The 20169-nt window shown below is 37.7% G+C and overlaps 1 protein-coding gene across 1 annotated transcript in view; it reads right to left on the bottom strand.

Annotated features, from left to right (window-relative positions):
* Positions 1-915: 915 nt before the first annotated feature.
* Positions 916-20169, bottom strand: part of EIF1AX (eukaryotic translation initiation factor 1A X-linked) — a 20082-nt gene continuing 828 nt past the window's right edge. Inside the window, exons 2-7 of the mRNA XM_040633601.1 lie at positions 13436-13519; positions 10843-10946; positions 9746-9796; positions 6821-6902; positions 3952-4043; positions 916-1999 (exon numbers count right to left, since the gene is read on the bottom strand). Coding sequence (XP_040489535.1) covers positions 1994-1999; positions 3952-4043; positions 6821-6902; positions 9746-9796; positions 10843-10946; positions 13436-13519 — 419 coding nt within the window. The 3' untranslated portion in view covers positions 916-1993. The remainder of the gene's footprint in view (positions 2000-3951; positions 4044-6820; positions 6903-9745; positions 9797-10842; positions 10947-13435; positions 13520-20169) is intronic.

Genomic DNA, 20169 nt, shown 5'->3' with positions numbered 1-20169 from the left:
TTAGTAAAACAATCCCTCCAAGTAGTGTTGCATATGACCTAGAACTTTACCATTTTATAGTCATTATGATTTGAGATTTTCCAGGATGCAATGCCACTAGATTGAGCTGTTACTACCTAGGCAAGGAAAAAAAATATCACTAACACACACACATGAATGGGGGCCATAGTTGTAATTTTAAAAATCTTTAGACGAACCATATGTGTTAGAGGAGGTAAGTAGAAAAACTAATGTGTGAGTTGTACGATCCCTACCATGAACTGTACCACAGACAGAGAGTTACAACATTCTTGGTAAAACAACACGGAAAAAGGATCTACATATACACCACAAATTTAGCAAAACACTTTTTGTACAGAAGCCTAAATATCTTAGGAAGTTTACATTTTGATGAAGATAATCACTAAGTCGATTCTTCAAGGCTAGTTTCTGACAAGTCTTGAAAACCAGCCCATGGTTTCGGATGCATTCCATCTAAGTAAGCGTTCAGAACTCCAGAGAATAAGAAACATGAATTCCAACTGTCTATCATTTCTATTCTTTGATTTAATAATATTTTATAGTACCTCAGATTCTGATTCCAGAGTTTGCACACTTAGGAATAAGCATGAGATTAGAGAAGATTTGCTTATTTTTTGAAGCCACATGAAGGTTTATTTCCCTTTGTAGTACCTTTCATCACTGAAAACATCTCTGGAGACTGGTAGAATAAAAGCTTCACAACCTTAATCATGGATCTCTTCTTTAAAAGTTGCAAAAGATTTCAATGTGGCTAGTGAGGTCTAAATAGCCCAGCCCTTAATTTCATCTTAGTAGAGTTCAGAACAAAAACTAAGTAAGGGAAAATCCAAATTCCCAATAAAATACAAGCAAAACAAATCTTTACACACAATAAAATACATCCTAAACACAAAGTAAGGGTATAATATACTCTGTAGCATGACATTGTCTTTATTATATTTCTCAGCTGTAGCTCTTCCATTTAGAAATGAGAAACCATCTTTTCAGTAAATTGTTATTCCCTCCTCTTTTCCCAGCTTAGGGATAGTTTGAAAAAGGCTTAATTTGTACAGTTGTTAGGAAATTAAATTTTCATTTATACATAATTCAAGTGTTTATAAAGCACTCAAAATTGTAGCTTATATGTATATGACTTCTGAAATAAAATGACACTTTTAACAATATTTTTGTTCTTTAAAAATATTCTACATACATGCATATGATCAAAATAATCTTTTCTTGTTTGGGAAATTTCCTATGCACAGTAAGAAAAAAAATTGACTATAGCAACGTTTCAACGTTAAGATGACTGGGTGCCACCTACTGTTCAATTCCTGTAACTACTAACCTTACAAATTAAAAATTGCTATTAAAACCCAGGTACTAAAACCTGCATTTTGGAAATGCTTTTTTGTTGATACATTTATAGTGGCAAAATAAGATCATGAAAAGAATGTACATGATATCAAAATTAGTACAAAAATAGCCACATGCTACTTAAATATGAAAAACAGACCTGATCATTTTTTACTTGAAATGCAGAGTTCTGTATCAAAATCTCAAGGGAACATCAAAGTAACTGGAATATACAGAAAGTCACTGTACAGTCAACAGGCTAGTCAAAGTTAGGGCTTAATCGTAATCCATATTGAGTGTAGGGCAAATGGTTTATTCAGAACATTCATTTACTTATGGGAAGTGGTCAAAGTAGGAAAGGCAGTAATGCATTTCCCCATCTCTTTTTAAAAATAGTAGATGTGGTCTTTTACCCATAAACTCCAATACATCAAAAGAACAAAGGAGGCTTAACTTTTCACTTAAGAGAATTCAGCATTACCAGTTTTTAAAGAAATACCTTAGAAACAAATCAGTCAGCTTTAACAAATTGCACTCATGCTAATGAAATTTTAATCTTCTTTAACGGGTCACAGCCAAAATCCAAATTGTTGGAACAATCCTCAGAGAAATTGGAATGTAAAATGTTGAATTCAATTTAGATCTGGAAGGGAAAAGAACATCAGATCAAACGAAAGAATTCTTATATTCCAGCAGTCTACCACATAAGGGAAGCTTGCACACCCTAAGGCTATCTTTCGAAGAGGAAGTTTTATACACCAGGTTTTTCTCAATTACAGTTTGTTGCCAGTAAATCTTTACAACCTCCTTCAGAATGTCATGCTACGCAAAATATTCTTAAAGTTTAGTGTGTCTTCCCTTTTGTGTTGAGTGATGAGAGATTTTTTATTCTGGGGGGGGGGAGCAGACACACAGGAGTATTATATGAGAAAGGGACAAGTCTGACAGTAACCAAATTCTCCTCCCAACCTGGTTATAGGAAAGAGGGCTATACCTATAAACCATCTGGAGAAATGTCTTGGAAAAGCAGGGTTCTCAGGTGATAAACAAGGCAACCCTTGCAAACTGTTCAAGAGAACTCAAATAACTCTAGTATCCACCATCTTTTACCATTTCTTTCCCTGCCAGCTTACTGGGTCTAGTTCCAAGGAATCCCTGGCACAGACTCAGAAGTTTTTTTCTTAGAAAATCTTAACCTTATCTAGATCCTCAACCTATCACCTCTGTGTACTCAAATTCAAATTCATATTCAAAAGTGTTCTCTGATTAGGTTCTTAATTTCCAAAAGAGACCTTATACCCCAGCTCTAAAACTGTTTGGATCGCCTCTTAATTTATAACACAATTCCATGTCAGGTTGGGGTCACAGAATACAATCAATAAATCTACTCTCAAAGTATCATTAACAGTCCATTCACAAGAATTCTGTGGCTTAAGGTCTCTAAAGGAAGGTACATTAAAAAAAGGATGTATTTATGTAAAAATTCATAAATGCATATACACATGGAGGATATGTACTCAAATCCTTAATTCACCCTGAGTATTCTAAATGGTCTGAAGATGCATCAAAATATAAGACAGACTGATGGATAAATAAAGATATAGTTAGATATATGATAAATCAGGTATAAAAATATTAATTATAGAATCCTGGTAGTGGGTATCACTTTTGATGCCTAACCCAGACTTCCCAAGATCAGCCTCTGTATTTGAAAGGCTCTGATAATCGTGTTGCACAGTCTTAGTCAGGAACAACCGTCCCAGATATACTAAAATTTCATCTTTGAATCAAACCAAACATTAGCATAATTATTTTTAGATTTATATACACAGGTGGGTTCTGAACTACATTTTTATTTTAAGGAGTTCAAAAAGAGCCCAAACTAGAGTTAAAGATAACTTATAATACTACCCCAATTATTTAATAAATTTATATTGCCAGAAACTAAGTATGAATTTCATTTAAGTACTAGTGTACAGCAAAAGGGCATTTATTCTTGTGAGCATCACTGCTTTACCTTTCAGAAAAATAATATATTTTCCTAAAACACACCAACTCCAAACCAAGATCATGATCTGAGCTGAAATCAAGAGTCAGATGCTCAACTCTTCCTCTGCTCCCCTCCCACGTGCTCTCTCTAAAACAACTAAATAAAATCTTTTTAAAAAATGTTGTAATTCCAATGCTTCATATCAAGCTGTTCGAACACGATTCTTCTTTTAACATACTAATATTTCAATTAACGCACATTTCTTTGAGAAGATCTTCTATTTCTTACAACTGTTTGCTAAATTTTGAAATCGCTATCTCTTTAGACACTTTTTTAAACAAGTTATGATTCCAATGCCTAGCATTCATAATGCCAAAGCAAATACTCATCTTTTCTGGAAGAAATGTTGAAAAGATTATAATAATTCTCAAAGTATAACAGTTGACTAGTCGTCTTCTAAATAATACTATTTTAATTCATGGACAAGTCTTGAAATATACCCTAATTTAAGTATTTTTAGTTTAAAGGAAGACAGGAGAAAAAGCTGGTTTCTCTGAGGATAATTCAGAAACAAAAGTTGGAAAATGCAAGATGCATCTACTCACATCATCGATGTCTTCATCATCATCCCCAATGTCATCAAACTGAATTTCATCATCATCTCCAGGACCAAATGTATCGGTTTCATTGATTTTAGCTAAAGAAACAACAAATATAGTCATATAATATAACCAAGATGATATTAAAATGAGTAACTGTGCACTAAAAGAAGCGGTCTGATATCAAATGCTGAACTATAAAAAGACTCTTATGAGTCAAAATATACCAATTCAAGTACAGTTGACATATATATTAATTTCAAGTGCACAACATAGTTGATTTGACAATTATGTACACTACAATATGCTCACCAGAATAAGCAGTTACCATCTGTCACCAAAGTTATTACAATATTATTGACTATATTCTCCATGCTGTACTTTTCATCCCCATGACTTATTTTAGAACTGGCCGTTTGTACCTCTTAATCCTCTTCACCTATTTCAACTACCCCCACCCAACCCCCCAGCAACCACTGGTTTATCGTCTTGATATTTATGATTCTATTTCTCTCTTGTTTGTTCATTTTTTTGTTTTTTAGATTCCACATGTCTATGTGAAATCATACAGTATTTGTCTGATTTATTTCACCTGGCATAATACCCTCTAGGTCCATCCATGTTACTACAAACGGAAAGATTTCATTTGTTTGTTTATGCCTGAGTAATATTCCAGTGTATGTTGTGTGTCAATCACGTGTTCTTTATCCATTTATCTATCAGTGGACACTTAAGTTGCTTCCGTACCTTGGCTATTGTAAATAATACTGCAATAAACACAGGGGTACATACATTTTTCCAAATAAGTGCTTTTGTTTTCTTTGAGTAATACCCAGTAGTGGAATTACTGGATTGAATGGTATTTTTATGTTTAACTTTTTGAGGACCCTCCATACTGTTTTCCACAGTGGCTGCACCAGTTTGCATTCCTACCAACAATGTAAGAGGGTTCCTTTCCCTCCCCATGTTCACCAACACTTGTTATTTCTTGTCTTTTTGATACTAGATATTCTGACTGGTGCGAGGGGATGTATCACTGTGGTTTTGGTTTGCACTTCCCTGATGACTGGTGGTGCTAAGAATCTTTTCACAGGCCTATTGGCCATTTCTACGTCTTCTGTGTAAAGTGTCTATTCAGGTCCTCTGCCCATTTTTAACTGGATTATTTGGGAGGATTTTTAGGCATTCAGTTGTAAGAGAGTTTTTTGTTGTTGTTGTTTCTTTTAAAGATTTTATCTGGGGCACCTGGGTGGCTCAGTCAGTCAGGCATCTGCCTTTGGCTCAGGTCATGATCCCAGGGTCCTGGGATCAACCCCCGTGTTGGGTTCTCCACTCAGCAATTAGTCTGCTTCTTCCTCTCCCTCTCCCTCTGTGATTTCTCTCACTGCTGCTCTCAAATAAATAAAATCTTTTAAAAAAATAAAATAAAAAATAAAGATTTTATTTATTTATTTGAGTGCGTGCGTGCACGAGCAGGGAGAGTGGCAGAGGGAGAGGGAGAGGGAGAGGCAGACTTCCGATCCTGACGCGGAGCTAGATCCCAGGACCCTGGGATCATGACCTGAGCCTAAGGCAGACGCTTAATGGACCGAGCCACCCAGGTGCCCCAAGTTGCAGGAGTTCTTTACATATTTTGGATATTAACCATTTATTAGATATATCATTTACAAGTATCTTCTCCCATTCAACAGGTTGCCACTTTGTTTTGCTGGTTTCCTTCACTGTGCAAGAGGTTTTTAGGTTGACGTAGTCCCAACTATTTATTTCACAAAGATATTTTTAGTAAAGCAGGATCCAGTTACACAAATTCTGGAACTATTATGACTTCCAACTATGCCTAAAAAAATGGTAAGAGCACATGCTAACAACTTACCGATGACCAGACACACTCATCAATCAGATATTTTAGTCAAATCATGATTACCCCTAAGCAATGAAAATGAACTGGGAGGTTCTGGTCCTATTCCCTGATATACTAGCATTTCTTAGATTGAAAATGTCAAGGAAATAACTTCAGCAAGATTTTCATGCTTAAGTAAAATTATATTGTTTTCATAATAATATGCAAGAGAGCAAAAACAAACAAACCAAAAAGACTACAAAACGAAACAAAAACACCAAAAGAAAAAGGTAGACTTACAAAATAGTATGTAAAGTACATTTCCCCTTTGCTGATGTTATGAGGGATTTATTTTTAAGTTTTCCGCATAAGAATGCGTAACTTTTGGGATGCCTGGGTGGCTCAGTCAGTTAAGCGTCTGCCTTTGGCTCAGGTCATGATCCCAGTGTCCTGCGATGGATCCCCACATAGGGCTCTCTGCTCCATAGGGAGTCAGCTTCTCCCTCTCCCCCTCTTCCCTCCATTCATACATGCTTGCTTTCTCTCCCTCCCTCTCTGAAATAAATAAATAAAACCTTAAAAAAAAGAATGCATAACTTTTGTACTGGTGACAGAGAAACAAAGAACGTTAGTTTTAAAAAATCCAGTGATACTAGGGTAAGAAGTGAAAACTGACTTTATAAAAATCAACAACAGTACCTAACTACTATCCTTGCTTGACATTTAAAACAGATGAACAATGAAATTCTCTTCAGAAAGTTATTGTGAAATACTGTAATAAAAGTACTCCTTTGATTGGTATTATGCAGAAGTTTATAAAGTGTAACTCCACACCAGAAAGTGTATTTATTAAGGACAGAATCCCAGTTACTTTTTTCTTAAGGTATCCAGTATTATGAAGTATAAGCAGGCATACTTAAAACGAACCACATAAGCACAAAAGTAAATATGCACAATTCTACCAAAATTCCTTCACCTAAATAACACGAAGTATTAACACTGTACGACAGGTTAATAAAATAACTCAGACATTACCATGCTCTGGAAGCTCGCCATATGCCTTCAGACTTCTAGCTTCATCTGCATTGTATTTTAAAATTACATCGGCTTTATTATCCTGAAAAAGACAAGGTAACTTTTAGAACCGATTATGCCAAAATATTATCCATTATTTCCAAAATTATTTTCAAACTGGATAAAAAAACTAAATCTCACTGTTGTTACAATCTCTTTTTTTTCACATTTTAAAGTTTTCTCCTACTCAGTGCACTTGTTGTCATGAGCACTGGGTGATGTATGGAAATGTTGAATGACTACATGGTTAATTATACCGGAATTAAAATTTAAAAAGTAAGTATTAGAGTACCTGGGTGGCTCAGTAGTTAGTTAAGCATCTGACTTCGACTTGGGTCATGATCTCAGGGTCCTGGGATGGGGCCCTCCATCAGGCTCCCTGCTCAGTGGGAAGTCTGCTTGTGCTTGTTCCTCTCCCTCCCCTTCTGCCCCTCACCCTGCCTGTGCTCTGTCTCAAATAAAATCTTTAAAAAAAGTATCGAGGGGCGCCTGGGTGGCTCAGTCGTTAAGCGTCTGCCTTCGGCTCAGGGCATGATCCTGGAGTCCTGGGATCGAGCCCCACATCAGGCTCCTCTGCTGGGAGCCTGCTTCTTCCTCTCCCACCCCCCCGCCTGTGTTCCCTCTCTCGCTGGCTGTCTCTATCTCTGTCAAATAAATAAATAAAATCTTTAAAAAAAAAAACATCCTCAGGATTATATAGTATGAAGCTGCTTACATGCATAAATGAATAATGATCAACAAGCTTCAGAAAGATATTTACAGATCTTACTTTAAAAAGAGCAGGACTGTGCAAACCCAATCTTTTAAGTTATTTACTATTATCCTTTGATTAGAAGTCTTTTGAAATACAAAAATTCCCTGGGACCATACTTTACAGGATGATTAAACAGTCTAAAAAACTGAGACTGTGTAATGACCTAAGGAAATTAATATACCTTTCCATGAATCAGTGGTTCTTAGAATATGAACCAACCGGATTCTCCAGTGGAGCCTTTATATTTCCTGAAGATAGATTAGTAGAGGTGGAGTGAAGCTCATGAATTGGTACTTCTAAAAGCTCTTTTAAAGTGTTTCTGATGCAAATGTCCCACTAAAAACTACTGCCATAGAATGTTCACACTTTCCCATTTGAAAGAATCCTAATCAGTTAAGGCAGAAAAAAAAGTGCTGAAGTTGACTGTTTCAACTTCAAAGTTACTTGGACCTAAAAGCAGGTCCTAATGGCTACAAAGAGGATCAGTGATGCAAAGGCAGTGAGATTCAAACCAGTACTTCTTGAACTGTAATTTTTATAGAAGCTCAAAGGTAAATTGTTAAAATGCACATTCCAATTTAGGAGGACTGGGGTGGGGTCCAAAAACCTGCATTTCTGACAATTTTCCAAAAGCCAGTGATGCCACTGGTCCCTGGACCACCATTTAAGGGGCAGGGATAGAGAAGGTGGTTTGTGGGAGATTAAGAATCAGAAAAAGTTGGTCTTGGCTGTCATTTTAAAGTCAGAATAGTACATGTTTTCAAACCTCAGTTTCCGTATCTGTCAAACAGAGAACTAATTATTCTTCCTACTTCCGGGATTATTTTTAAGATCAAAAGAAGAAACTAGACATTAGAATGGTATTTTTTTTGTTTTGTTAGATAGAGAGTGCACACTTGGTGGGGGGATCACGGGGGACAGGATGGGACAGACATGAAGGAGAGTGAAAACCTTAAGCAGGCTCCACATCCAGCTAGAAGCCCAACGCAGGGCTTGATCTCATGACCCTGAGATCACGACCTGAGCCCAAACCAAGAGTCGAACGCTTAATCAACCGAGCCACCCAGGCATCCAAAATGGTATTAATTAAAGCAGGCTCTTTCTACCTCAGCATTATTCACATTTTGGGCTGGGTAATTTCTTTGTTGTAGGGACTGTCCTGTGCAATGTAGGGTATTTGGCACCACCCCTGGTCACAAACCATTATATGCCAACAACACTGCCTCCTCCCCAGTTGTGACAACCAGAAATGTCTCCAGACACTGCCAAATGGCCCCTGGAAGAAAAAATTCACTCATGGTTGAGAATCACTGATTTAAAATAAAGATTTTAATTCTTTATTCTGGAATAAATATTTTAAATAATCAAAGTAGGATCAAGGTTATAAAAATAGAAACATCACTCACACTGTGATTAAATATATGGTGATAAGTTCCAACAGGTAATGGACTACAGAGACCCACAATGAGTAGTCTCCAGGTTGAGATCATGAGCGGCAACTACCATTTTTTCCTCTAAGTGCTCATTCAAATTTAGAGCACACACTTCTATCATCATGGTTTGTACTGTAATTACTTGTGTGCCTGTCTTACTCTTTTCACTCCCAGACCATAAGCATTTTCTGGGATGGGAGCTTGACTCATTCAGGTGTTTCCAGATTTTGATTTCAACATGCATAAATTAAAAAGAAAAGAAAAACTGCTACGGGAGGTCCCAGCATAAGATTAAATTTTTATTTTAACAAATAAGAACATGAACAAAACCACCACTATAGAACACCACTCATTCCAAAAAAGGGAACTTTTTAAATATCAAAAAAGGAAAAAAGGCCATTTAGCTCTATGAAAAATTCACATTGCCTGTTATTTTTTCCATAGTGAAAATGTGGACTCCACAGAATGGCCATTTTGGGAATCACAATGCCTAGGGTACTTGGCACAATACCTAAAAAACGTAACTGGCCCTTACAAAATGTTTGTTAACACAATGGTGAGCAGCATGCTGGGATGGAACTGGTCAAATACTGTCATGACTGAAGTTCTAAGCATTAATGGCTCACAAAATTCAACCATGTGAACGATGAGAAAAAAAAATATATATATATATATGTACACACACACATATTTTTTTACCTGGTAGTCTCGGAGACCAACCAATATAATGTCTGAAGTATTTATCCAAACCTATGAAAGAAAAGTCACTGCATGTCATATTTAAAAATAAAGAATCAAAACAACATTGAGTCGGTCTTTCCATAAAATATATCCACCCAACTGTGGGTTAAGTACCTATATTTAGAATTAGGGGGGGGGAAAAAACTATAGTAAGCAGCTGAGCATGTTTCAAATTTTCTATAATTTGGGGTGCTAAAAGAATAACAATCTTATTTAACTACCTGACAGTTTATTAATTCCAGAAGAATAATGATTAGATTAGAAATTAAGGAATTTTTAATAGTAAATTACTCCAAGTGGTTAGTTATCCATCCATTACGTGTGAGAATACAAAGTTAGAAATGAGCTTTTATCTCCTTCCCTCTCTTCCTTTCACCAACCCACATACCATGAAGCTGGCAAAAAACCCCTTTATACTTTGGTAATGGGATTAAAAAATACCCATATAAAATCAGAGTTGGAGGGACTTTTACCCAACTTGATTAATATATCTGCCTTAACACTCACTATGATGGGAAATTAATCATTCCTTTCCAAGGCAGCCCATTCAGGAAACTTAGTATCACCATAATACTTAATGTAATTCATATTCGAATTTTCTTAACACTCGTTACAACTATTTTCCCCCACCCTCAAACCAGAATCCAAACATGGGCCATCTACCCCATTTAACCATTAGGTCTCTTTCATTGCCATTCAACTGGAATAGTTCCCCCCCACACACACTTTTTAAGGTCATAAAATTAACATTGTATTAAGAGCCAGGCCATTTGTTTTGCCGGCCTCCCTCAATTTGGATTTGTTGGTTGTTTCTTCATGATTAGATTAGGGTTAAACATTTTGAGCAGAAAAAACATAGGTGATGCAAATGTGTCTTAAAATGGAATCCATATAAAATTACCATCAAGGAGTTGGCTGTTTTACCATAGGTAAATCACCATTTTACTGAAATCTTTGGGGAACTTCCAAAAATGAGGTCCTTGACCCATAAAAACTATAGAGCCATTTTCCCCCCTTAATCACGATTTTAAAGTAAAAGAAATTTTCACACCTACCTTTTTTCTCAATTTCCCTCTGATGTGACATAACCTCTTTACACCATCAAAACACATCGCTTCTAATCGTCCATTTCCCAACATTTTGATTACTTGAGCATACTCTGGGGGAGGGAAAACAAAAGTATACAGGATACTGTTCAACTTTTCATAACAGCAACTTAAAAGTTCACACAAAATTGACTACAACAGGGGCCCCTGGGTGGCACGGTCCGTTGAGTGTCTGACTCCGAGCTCAGCAAGGAGTCTGCTGGAATTTCTCTCTCCCTCTCCCCATCCTCGCTTGTTCTCTCCCCCGATCTCTCTCTCAAGTGAATAAATCTTCAAAAAAAAAAAAAAAATGACTAGAACAGGGGCACCTGGGTGGCTCAGTTCAACTCTTGGTCTTGGCTCGGGTCATGATCTCAGGGTTCTAGGATCAAGACCGGCATGGGGTTCCATGCTCAGCACAAACTCTGCTTCAGATTCTCTCTCCCTCTGCCCCTCCCCCCTGCTCTAGGATAAATAAATAAATCTACAACAAAACAAAACAGACTGGAACACACAGGTATATTGGTTAGGAATAAATATGTGTAGTAAAATAAATACTAGGGAGTAATAAACACTAAGCTAGTTAATGGCAGAGCCAGAATCTAGACTCCATGTCATTTCTCTAACAAGCTATCTCTGCTATCAAAAATGCTTTAATTATATACTCATTTCGAGTAAGCAGAATGACTACTGTCTACATAACTGTATGGTTTACTTTTGGAGACCAAGGCAGCATGTCCCAAAATGTACATTACACCTCATCAATCTCTCACATTTGGAATGTCTCCCAAATTTGGATCTCCTTTCCCTCAGATCCTTTAGAGGCTAATCTCAACACAATTTTTGGTCTACTTGGCAAATAAAAATCACTTAATGTTAGTAATGTCTTTGTCATATTAGAAGTCATTATTCTAAAGTTTTTGCAAAGCCAGAAAGATGTTCTTAGGCAAAATGCCAAACTTTTAATCAAAACCTTTCCAAAAGGAAACCCAGGTAGGCACCTGGTTTAACTGCCATTTGGAAAACTGAGATGATGAGCATTAGCTTGCACATGGGCCTGTCTGTTCTGCTCCTGTCATTAAATGACAGAAAACCGGGTATGGAGGCGGCCATTGCTTCAGAACCTTTAGCTCACTCAAGTTGTACATAAGACTGACCCCTAAAGAGAATATCCACTGATTTCTAAGTACACTGAGACCTAACTTTGAAAGGCTCAACTGTGGGGTTAACATGCTGAAGTGACTTGCTCATACTATACTGAACCTAGAGCCTCAACATAGTGGGCAAATTCAAAGGCAGCCTCTCTTCCAAAGTGAAGAAAAAATAAGAAAAAAGTAGTGGTGGTCATAACGGAAGTCAACTGCTAATGGAGGCAAGCCTGACTAAGGCTAAGAAACAAAAAGGTCTATTAGCCACAAAACATGCTTCATTTTTAGTGGCTTATATATACACAGCCATGAACAAAATCCACCAAAGTTCTATAAAAAGACAATCAAAAAAAAGTTCTTTGTTAAAATATGCTGGAAATTATTGGGATAACTGGAAAACTTCAAAAATAGATTATATATTAGACATATAATATATTCATGTTAAATTATCTGAGTGAGATTATATTGCAATTATGTAAGAGAATATTCTTCTTAAGAAACGTAATGCAGCAGGTAAGGTAAAAGTATCCTGTCTGCAACCAGCTTTCAAATGGTTCAAGACACACACACACACACACACACACACACACACACACGTGCACTAAGGGTTTAAGGGAGTTCATCGTACTAATACTGCAACTTTTCCAAAGGTTTGAAAGTGCTCAAAAATATGGGAAACTAGTGTTATGCATCTTAGTTTGGAAACATCAACTATTCAGTTTCACTGTATTCTATGTCCTGAAATTATATGCTAATGGCACTGAAGAAGTGAGGGAAAGGCCTCTAATTCATCCCCCAAAAATCCATGGTCTAATGAAAAATACTACATAGCACCATTTACTATCAAAAAAGGTCTACTAAATCATGCTAATTGTTAACCTTAGCTTTTGAGGCTTAGTTCCCTCTGAACTGTACAATTCATTCTTAATTATGAGTGTTCATGCAAAACAATGAAAACCAGACATTTACAGAAATGCCTCCGATCCACATTGCACACAGGATACCAGGGAATGATTAGAGGTGCTCTAGAGAGGTGTGGAGGGCTGAGGAACAGAGAAGGACAAAGAGGGGCACAGGATGTTACAAATAGTTCTATCTTTCATGTTTAGACATTGAAATTCCATATTAAAAAAAAGAAAAGAAAGAAAGAAAACTATTACTAAAAAAAAGCCCTCACAGGGCGCCTGGGTGGCTCAGTCATTAAGTGTATGCCTTTGGCTCAGGTCACGATCCCAGGGTCCTGGGATCAAGCCCCGCGTCGGGCTCCCTGTTCAGTGGGAAGCCTGCTTCTCCCTCTCCCACTCCTCCGCCTGTGTTCCCTCTCTTGCTGTCTCTCAAATAAATAAATAAATAAATAAATAAATAAATAAAATCTTAAAAAAAAAAAAAAGCAAAACCCTCACAGAAATGCTTACCTTGTCCGTCTTCTTTGAATACCAGCTCCCTTTTTTCAGATTCATTTTCATTCTTACCTCTGCGTCTATTTTTACCTCCTTTACCTGATGGTTTTAAAGAAAGAAAAAGATGTAAACTATCTGTACAACAGCATTAAAGAAATAAACGACTCACAACACAGCTTTAAAAAATCATTTAAATTTAGAAATTCACCTAATGTGGTCACACAATCATAGTAAATTTACAATTTCCCATCATATCAAACACATCACTTCCCTACCCTTCTTGGAAGTTCCTTTTGGGTTATTTCTGACACGAAATACAAACAAACCAAAAGAAGTATTGCATAAAATTATAGAGATCCCTGGGAACATCTGCATTCAATGACCAAAGTCCTGGACCATAATGACCACTTGGCTGAGCACACTTCTCAATGAACCCCCCCCCCCCGCAGTGGCCCACAAGGGCCAGGGTGGGAGATATAACGGGTTACCGATAAATTTCTAATAAGCTCCCTCTTTTAACAGACCTCCCCAGAAAAAGTCTGAGTTCAATCAAGTAGGATGACTTGGGGTGGGGGGTTAAGTTATAGCTCCTGAAATCAATACATTGATTTTGTGGTGGAGGGAAAACAACTCTGGCTGATTTGAGAGTTTTAGCTTACATACCTGTAGGAAAGATTCACTGAGCAAAATATTTGACGTTAAAAACACAAGGCACTAATTCCTGAACTTGGAAGCAACCAAGATGTCCTTCGGTAGTAGGTGAATGAATAAACTGTGGTTCACTGACACAATGTAGTATTATTCAGCAATAAAAAAGAAATGAGCTATCGAATTCCCAAAAGACATGAAAGAAACTTAAATGCAAACTCTTAAGGGAAGAAGGAACCCATAAAGGCCGAATAGTATGATTCCAACCATACAACATTTTGGAAAAGGCAAAACTATAGAGACAGTAATTAAAAAAAAAAAATCAGAAGTTACCATGAGTTGGGAAGGAGAGGGCAGATAAGTATATGTGACACAGAGGATTTTCAGGGCAGTTAGATTACTATTCTGCATGATACTGTAATGGTGGATACATGTCATTGTACATTTGTTAAAACCGACACAATGTACAACATAAAGAATGAACCTTAAGGTAACCTATGGACTTGTTAGTAATAATGTATCTACACTGGCTCATGTAAGATGTTAACAACATGCTGGGGTAACATGAGAATTCTAGTTTCTGCTCATTTCCCTACAAATGTAAAACTAATCTAAAAAACAAAGTCCAGGGGTGCCTGGGTAGGTCAGTCAGTTAGTATGCCTTAGGCTCAGTCATGATCTCCAGGTCCTGGGATAGAGCTCCACGGTGGCCCCCCCCACCCCCGCTCTTGTGCACTCTCTTCAAATAAATTAATAAAATCTTTTTAAAAAATAAAAATTAATAACAAAGTCTATTAAGAAACAATGAATCGCAGCTACCCTACGACCCAGCGATTGCACTACTGGGTATTTACCCCAAAGATACAAATGTAGTGATCTAAAGGGGCACCTGCACCCCAATGTTTATAGCAGCAATGTCCACAATAGCCAAACTCTGGAAAGCCATCAACAGATGAATGGATAAAGAAGATACGGTGTGTGTGTGTATACACCACACACACACAACACACACACACACACGCTGGAATATTATACAGCCATCAAAAAATTGAAATCTTGCCATTTGCAACGATGTGAATGGAACTAGAGGGTATTATGCTAAGTGAAATAAGTCAATCAAAGAAAGACAATTATATGATCTCACTGATATGTGGAATTTGAGAAACAAGGCAGAGGATCATAGGGGAAGAGAGGAAAAAATGAAACGACAAAACCAGAGAGGGAGACAAACCATAATAGACTCTTAATCTCATGAAACAAACTGAGGGTTGCTGGAGTGGATGGGGGTGGAGGGCATGGGGTGGCTGTGTGATGGACACTGGGGAGGGTATGTGTTGTGGTGAGCGCTGGGTGTTGTATAAGACTAATGAATCATAGACCTATACCCCTGAAACAAACAATACATTGTATGTTAATAAAAAAAAATAAACTGGGATGTAGAAAAAAACAATAAAAAGCAAGGTGCAAATAGGATGCAATCAGCAAAATTCAGACTGTGGGGGCAATTCAATAAGACAATTTGTTTTCTTCAGTAGATCCATCATGAGGTGGGAAAAAAAGACCAGATGGATGGAGAACTTAGATTTTTTTTTTTAAGATTATTTACTTATTTGAAAGAGAGAAAGCATGAGAAAGAGACGGCATGAGTCAGGGGGAGGTGCAGAGGGAGAGGGAGAAGCAGGCTCCCCACTGAGCAGGGAGCCTGATGCAGGACTGGATCCCAGGACCCTGGGATCATAACCTGAGCTGAAGGCAGACACTTAACCAATGAAGCCACGCAGATGCCCTGAAGATTTCTTTAAAAAAAGACTTACCAACAAATGGCAATGTGTAGACCAAATCTGGATTCTATTTTTTTTTTTTTTTTTTTTTTAAGATTCTGCTGAGTAGAGAGCCCGATGTGGGGCTCAATCCCAGGACTCTGGGATGGGATCATGACCTGAACCGAAGGCTTAATTGACTGAGCCACTCAGGTGCCCCCCAAAATCTGGATTCTGATTTGGTGTGGACGGTGCTGGTTCAAGTTTAGCTGTGAACTAATTGCATCTGGGGCCAGGAGGTGAGTACCTAACGGCTCATTATACTAGTCCACTTTTGTATATATTCAAAATTCTTTATAGTGTAAATTTAAAAATGAATACAGCAAAGTGAATAAGGGTATGAAGCTACCACCGGTGTAAAAAAGAAAAAAGAAGGGGAAAACGAGTGGCTCAGTCAGTTAAGAGTTTGACTCTCGATTTCAGCTCAGGTCATGATTTCAGGGTCGTGAGGCTTAGCAGCCCTGTGTCGGGCACGGAGCCTGCTTAAGATTCTGTCTCCCTCTGCCCCTCCCTGCCCCCACTTTTGTGCCTGCTCTCTCTCAAAAGAAAGCAAGCAAGCAAGCTCCATATTCATATTTGCTTATATATACATAAAATACCTCTGCAAAGGCATATACAAAAAAAAGTTTAACAATGACTGCCTGTGAAAAGAACTGGTTTACAATGGGACATGTTTAAATAAGAGATTTCACTTTTAATACTTTTTTGAAATTTGAATTGTAAATATACTTACTATCCAAAAAAAATACTTCAACAAAAAATGTACCATGAAGCAGGCCTCGCCTAGCCATGAAGAGGAAGAGACAAACAGGAGGAATATTTCTGAGATGGAAACAAGAGAATTATGACCAGATGTAGAGGGAGGAAGAAGTAAAGGATGAAAGGAGCTTTCACAAAAACCTCTCAGGATCTCAGTTACAGACTATGTAAAATGAAGGAGGTAGAACAGAAGATCCAAATACCTCTACATTCCTACATTCCTTCTGCCATTTAGGATTATAGAATTCTATCTACTGGCGTCCTTAAAAAACTTTAATTCTCCCCTTCCCCTTGTTTTTCACACTTTATGTGACTCTAATGATCATTTCCCACCTCTTCTTTTTCTGACTTTTAAAGGGCCACTTGCACTATTCTTGACTTTTACCAGGCACCCCCTCCCCATTATGCCTATTCCTCTGGAGCTTCATTAATTCCAAATTCCCACCTTCTCTTAACCCACTTTCTAAGGAAATGAATTTTTCTCTCACCTATCACTTCTATGCTAATAATTTTACATCTAAGCCCACTATTTCAACCAAGCATTGGTCTCATATTTCTAATGGCTCCAGTGAATGGGTTACTGCCCTCTCAAGCTTGACTTTATTCAAAACTCAATTTATTTTTAGTTATTTATTTTTTACAAAGCTGGTCCTAAATCAACATCCTTGTTTCTGTTAGTGGCAACATGATCACCTTAAAGAATATATATCTCTCAACCTATGAACACACCAATCTACCTCTTAATACTTCTCTTCCTCTATCTTATGCTTTAATCCAAGTGGGCTTCTTAATGTCCTAGTAACTCACCCTTAACAAGCCTATGCCTATGAGATAGGTACTATTTGTCTTCATTTCCCAAGAGATAATAAATAGTCTTTGAAAGGTTAAGTAACTTATCCAAGGCTGTATCATAAGACCCCACCTCAGTTAACTATACTCCTAGCCACTATACAATAAAGCCACCCCATTTACTTGTCACAATCACCCTATGAAGTAACAGGTCATTTAACCCCAGTTTACCAGGGAATTCATTGAATCTCAGAGAATTAACTCACTTTACATATTTCAGTGTGTGGGGATGAACAGATTCAAACCTAATCTTTTTTGTTGTTGTTGTTCCTGGCCCTCAGATTAGGTTATCTCTCCACAGCATTCTGTTCCCATTCCAGAACCTAAAACCACACTGGTGTCCATTTTCAAAACGTGGGAGAAAGGCTATAAGTGGTTAGTGATATTAAAGAACTCATGGGAAGAACCTGGAAGCCCCAAAAGGTTCACAGCCACAACAGAATAAAGAACGTGCACCCGGCCACTGCAAAGACAGACACATAACTTCTAGAATCAAGTGCATGTTATCTGTCCTGGGGGCAGTGTCACAATGCTCTGTGCTATTGTCAGGCAGGCCTCAATAATTTCCTGACCCACACAGAGTCCTCAGAGTTCGGTATGTAAGGCATTCTTAGGGGACACCAAAATGGATTTCCTAAAAAGAGAAAAGTATCTTCTGGTCCCGACCATTCATGCCAGATCTTCAGACCAAAGTCAAAGCTCCCTTAGGGCAAGGATCCTACCAGTTTTGTATACTGAGTTATATACTCGAGTTGGGCAATTCTTTGAATCAGTCAAGAGTAGTCCATACATTCCTAAAGGAGTGGCAATTTTAAAAGTAAAGGTAGTAACTTTTTCAAAGTCTGGGAGCACCTTACCCCAAGTCGTCTTCTTGAGTGGACTAAAAGATACCCCTTTTCCTGAGGTAATAAGCTAAAAGTATCTAGAGGATTCTAGAAGAAATAAGCTGGTAAGAATCAGTCCAAAGCAAAAGTCATTCAGCACACAGTTCGTGGCAATTTATATATTTGTGAAACCATCACCAAAATTATATTCACAGGGCTTCTGTACTTTTCCAATGAAGAAAAACAAAAATAAACATGAATTTAATTCTAGATTAGTGGGGCGCCTGGGTGGCACAGCGGTTGAGCGTCTGCCTTCGGCTCAGGGCGTGATCCCGGCGTTATGGGATCGAGCCCCACATCAGGCTCTTCTGCTATGAGCCTGCTTCTTTCTCTCCCACTCCCCCTGCTTGTGTTCCCTCTCTCGCTGGCTGTTTCTATCTCTGTCGAATAAATAAATAAAATCTTTAAAAAAATTATTAATAATAATTCTAGATTAGTAAACCTCATCTCATAAAATCCAGGGGTTGCGGAAAGAACATAACAGATTGGTTTTACAAGTACTGGAATGATAAACACCAAATTCAGAACGGTGACTACCTCCAAAAACAGAGGAAGACAGGGGAAGGGGACTGGAGAGGGGGACACAAAGGGCTTTAAATGATTCTGTGTTTTAATTTTCAAGTTAAGAGTAACAAACTCCCAGGTGTTCATCGTATTATCTATATTTTTTGTGTGCTTCAAATATTATTTATAGAATAACGATCCACTGCTTACCAATTTACCAGAATTAACCATACGTTGATCACTCCCCTCTTTATTTTACTGCCATGCAATTAATGGAATATGACCTTAAAAGAGGCCAGTGAACTAGATGTGATTTAACGTAGAAGTCCTGTTGCCTGGGATCCAAAGGGGAACCTATTATTCATCTGAGAGTGGAGTCAACCAAAAGGAAGGTGACTTAATCCAACAAATATTTATTGAGCATCTACTAAGTGTCAAGCGCTAGCAATTCAATGTGATTAAGACATACTATTACTGCCCATTAGAGCTTAGAGCCTAGTGAGGGAATTGGAAATCTCAACACTAGAAATAAAGGTGAGAATAAGATACTTACTGAAGTGATCCAATTACCATCTAAAAGGAATAAAGGATTGGACAGATTACAAGAAGACTGACTTTTAGAACTCTATTTCACCCAGAATAATTAGCAGTAAAATGCTACAAAAAGGACCTCCAAGTTAGATTTCTGAGGACAGTGGAGTGCCCTAAGGGAACTGCACCAAATCTTGCAAAGAACCGCAACCAAGTACCCCAAGGGATAAAATGAGTAGTGACAGCTACAAAGAGGAAATAAGATAGAACCCCTGGAGCCAGCTGTGAAGTGGAAAGGAGAACAGAAGTGGGCCTGGGTCAGGGCAGGGGTCTCAAGGATGAATAACCAAAGAAAACCCACTTCCTGTGGGTTGTGTAACAGGCTCCTCTCCTGAAGGAAATACAATGTTTCCCTGTTTCTACTGAGATAATTACCTTGAGAAGTATTTACAAAGATACAGTTTCCTTGGGAAATTATAAAGATACTTAAAAGACAGAAATCCCCTTAAGTCTAAAAAAAAGGATAATTTCTTCAGGACTCTTCTGCTTTTAGGTAGATTAGACCTTCCATTTTGGAAATTCCAAATGAATTTACCTTCGAGACGAATAATTTGTGGACGTTTAGCTTCAGAATGGAGGGAACTTAAAAAATTAAAAGGTCTTTACTCCCAACACATACATACAAGATATGAGGCAAAAATAGAAAATTTGGATAAATATGGAACAAGTGTTCTGGGGGTTAAAAAAAAAAAAA

The sequence above is a fragment of the Ursus maritimus genome, assembly GCF_017311325.1.
Source record: "Ursus maritimus isolate PB19 chromosome X unlocalized genomic scaffold, ASM1731132v1 scaffold_X1, whole genome shotgun sequence".
NCBI lineage: Eukaryota > Metazoa > Chordata > Mammalia > Carnivora > Ursidae > Ursus > Ursus maritimus.
The sequence above is the reverse complement of the archived record's forward strand: the minus strand, read 5'-3'. Positions and strand labels throughout refer to the sequence as shown.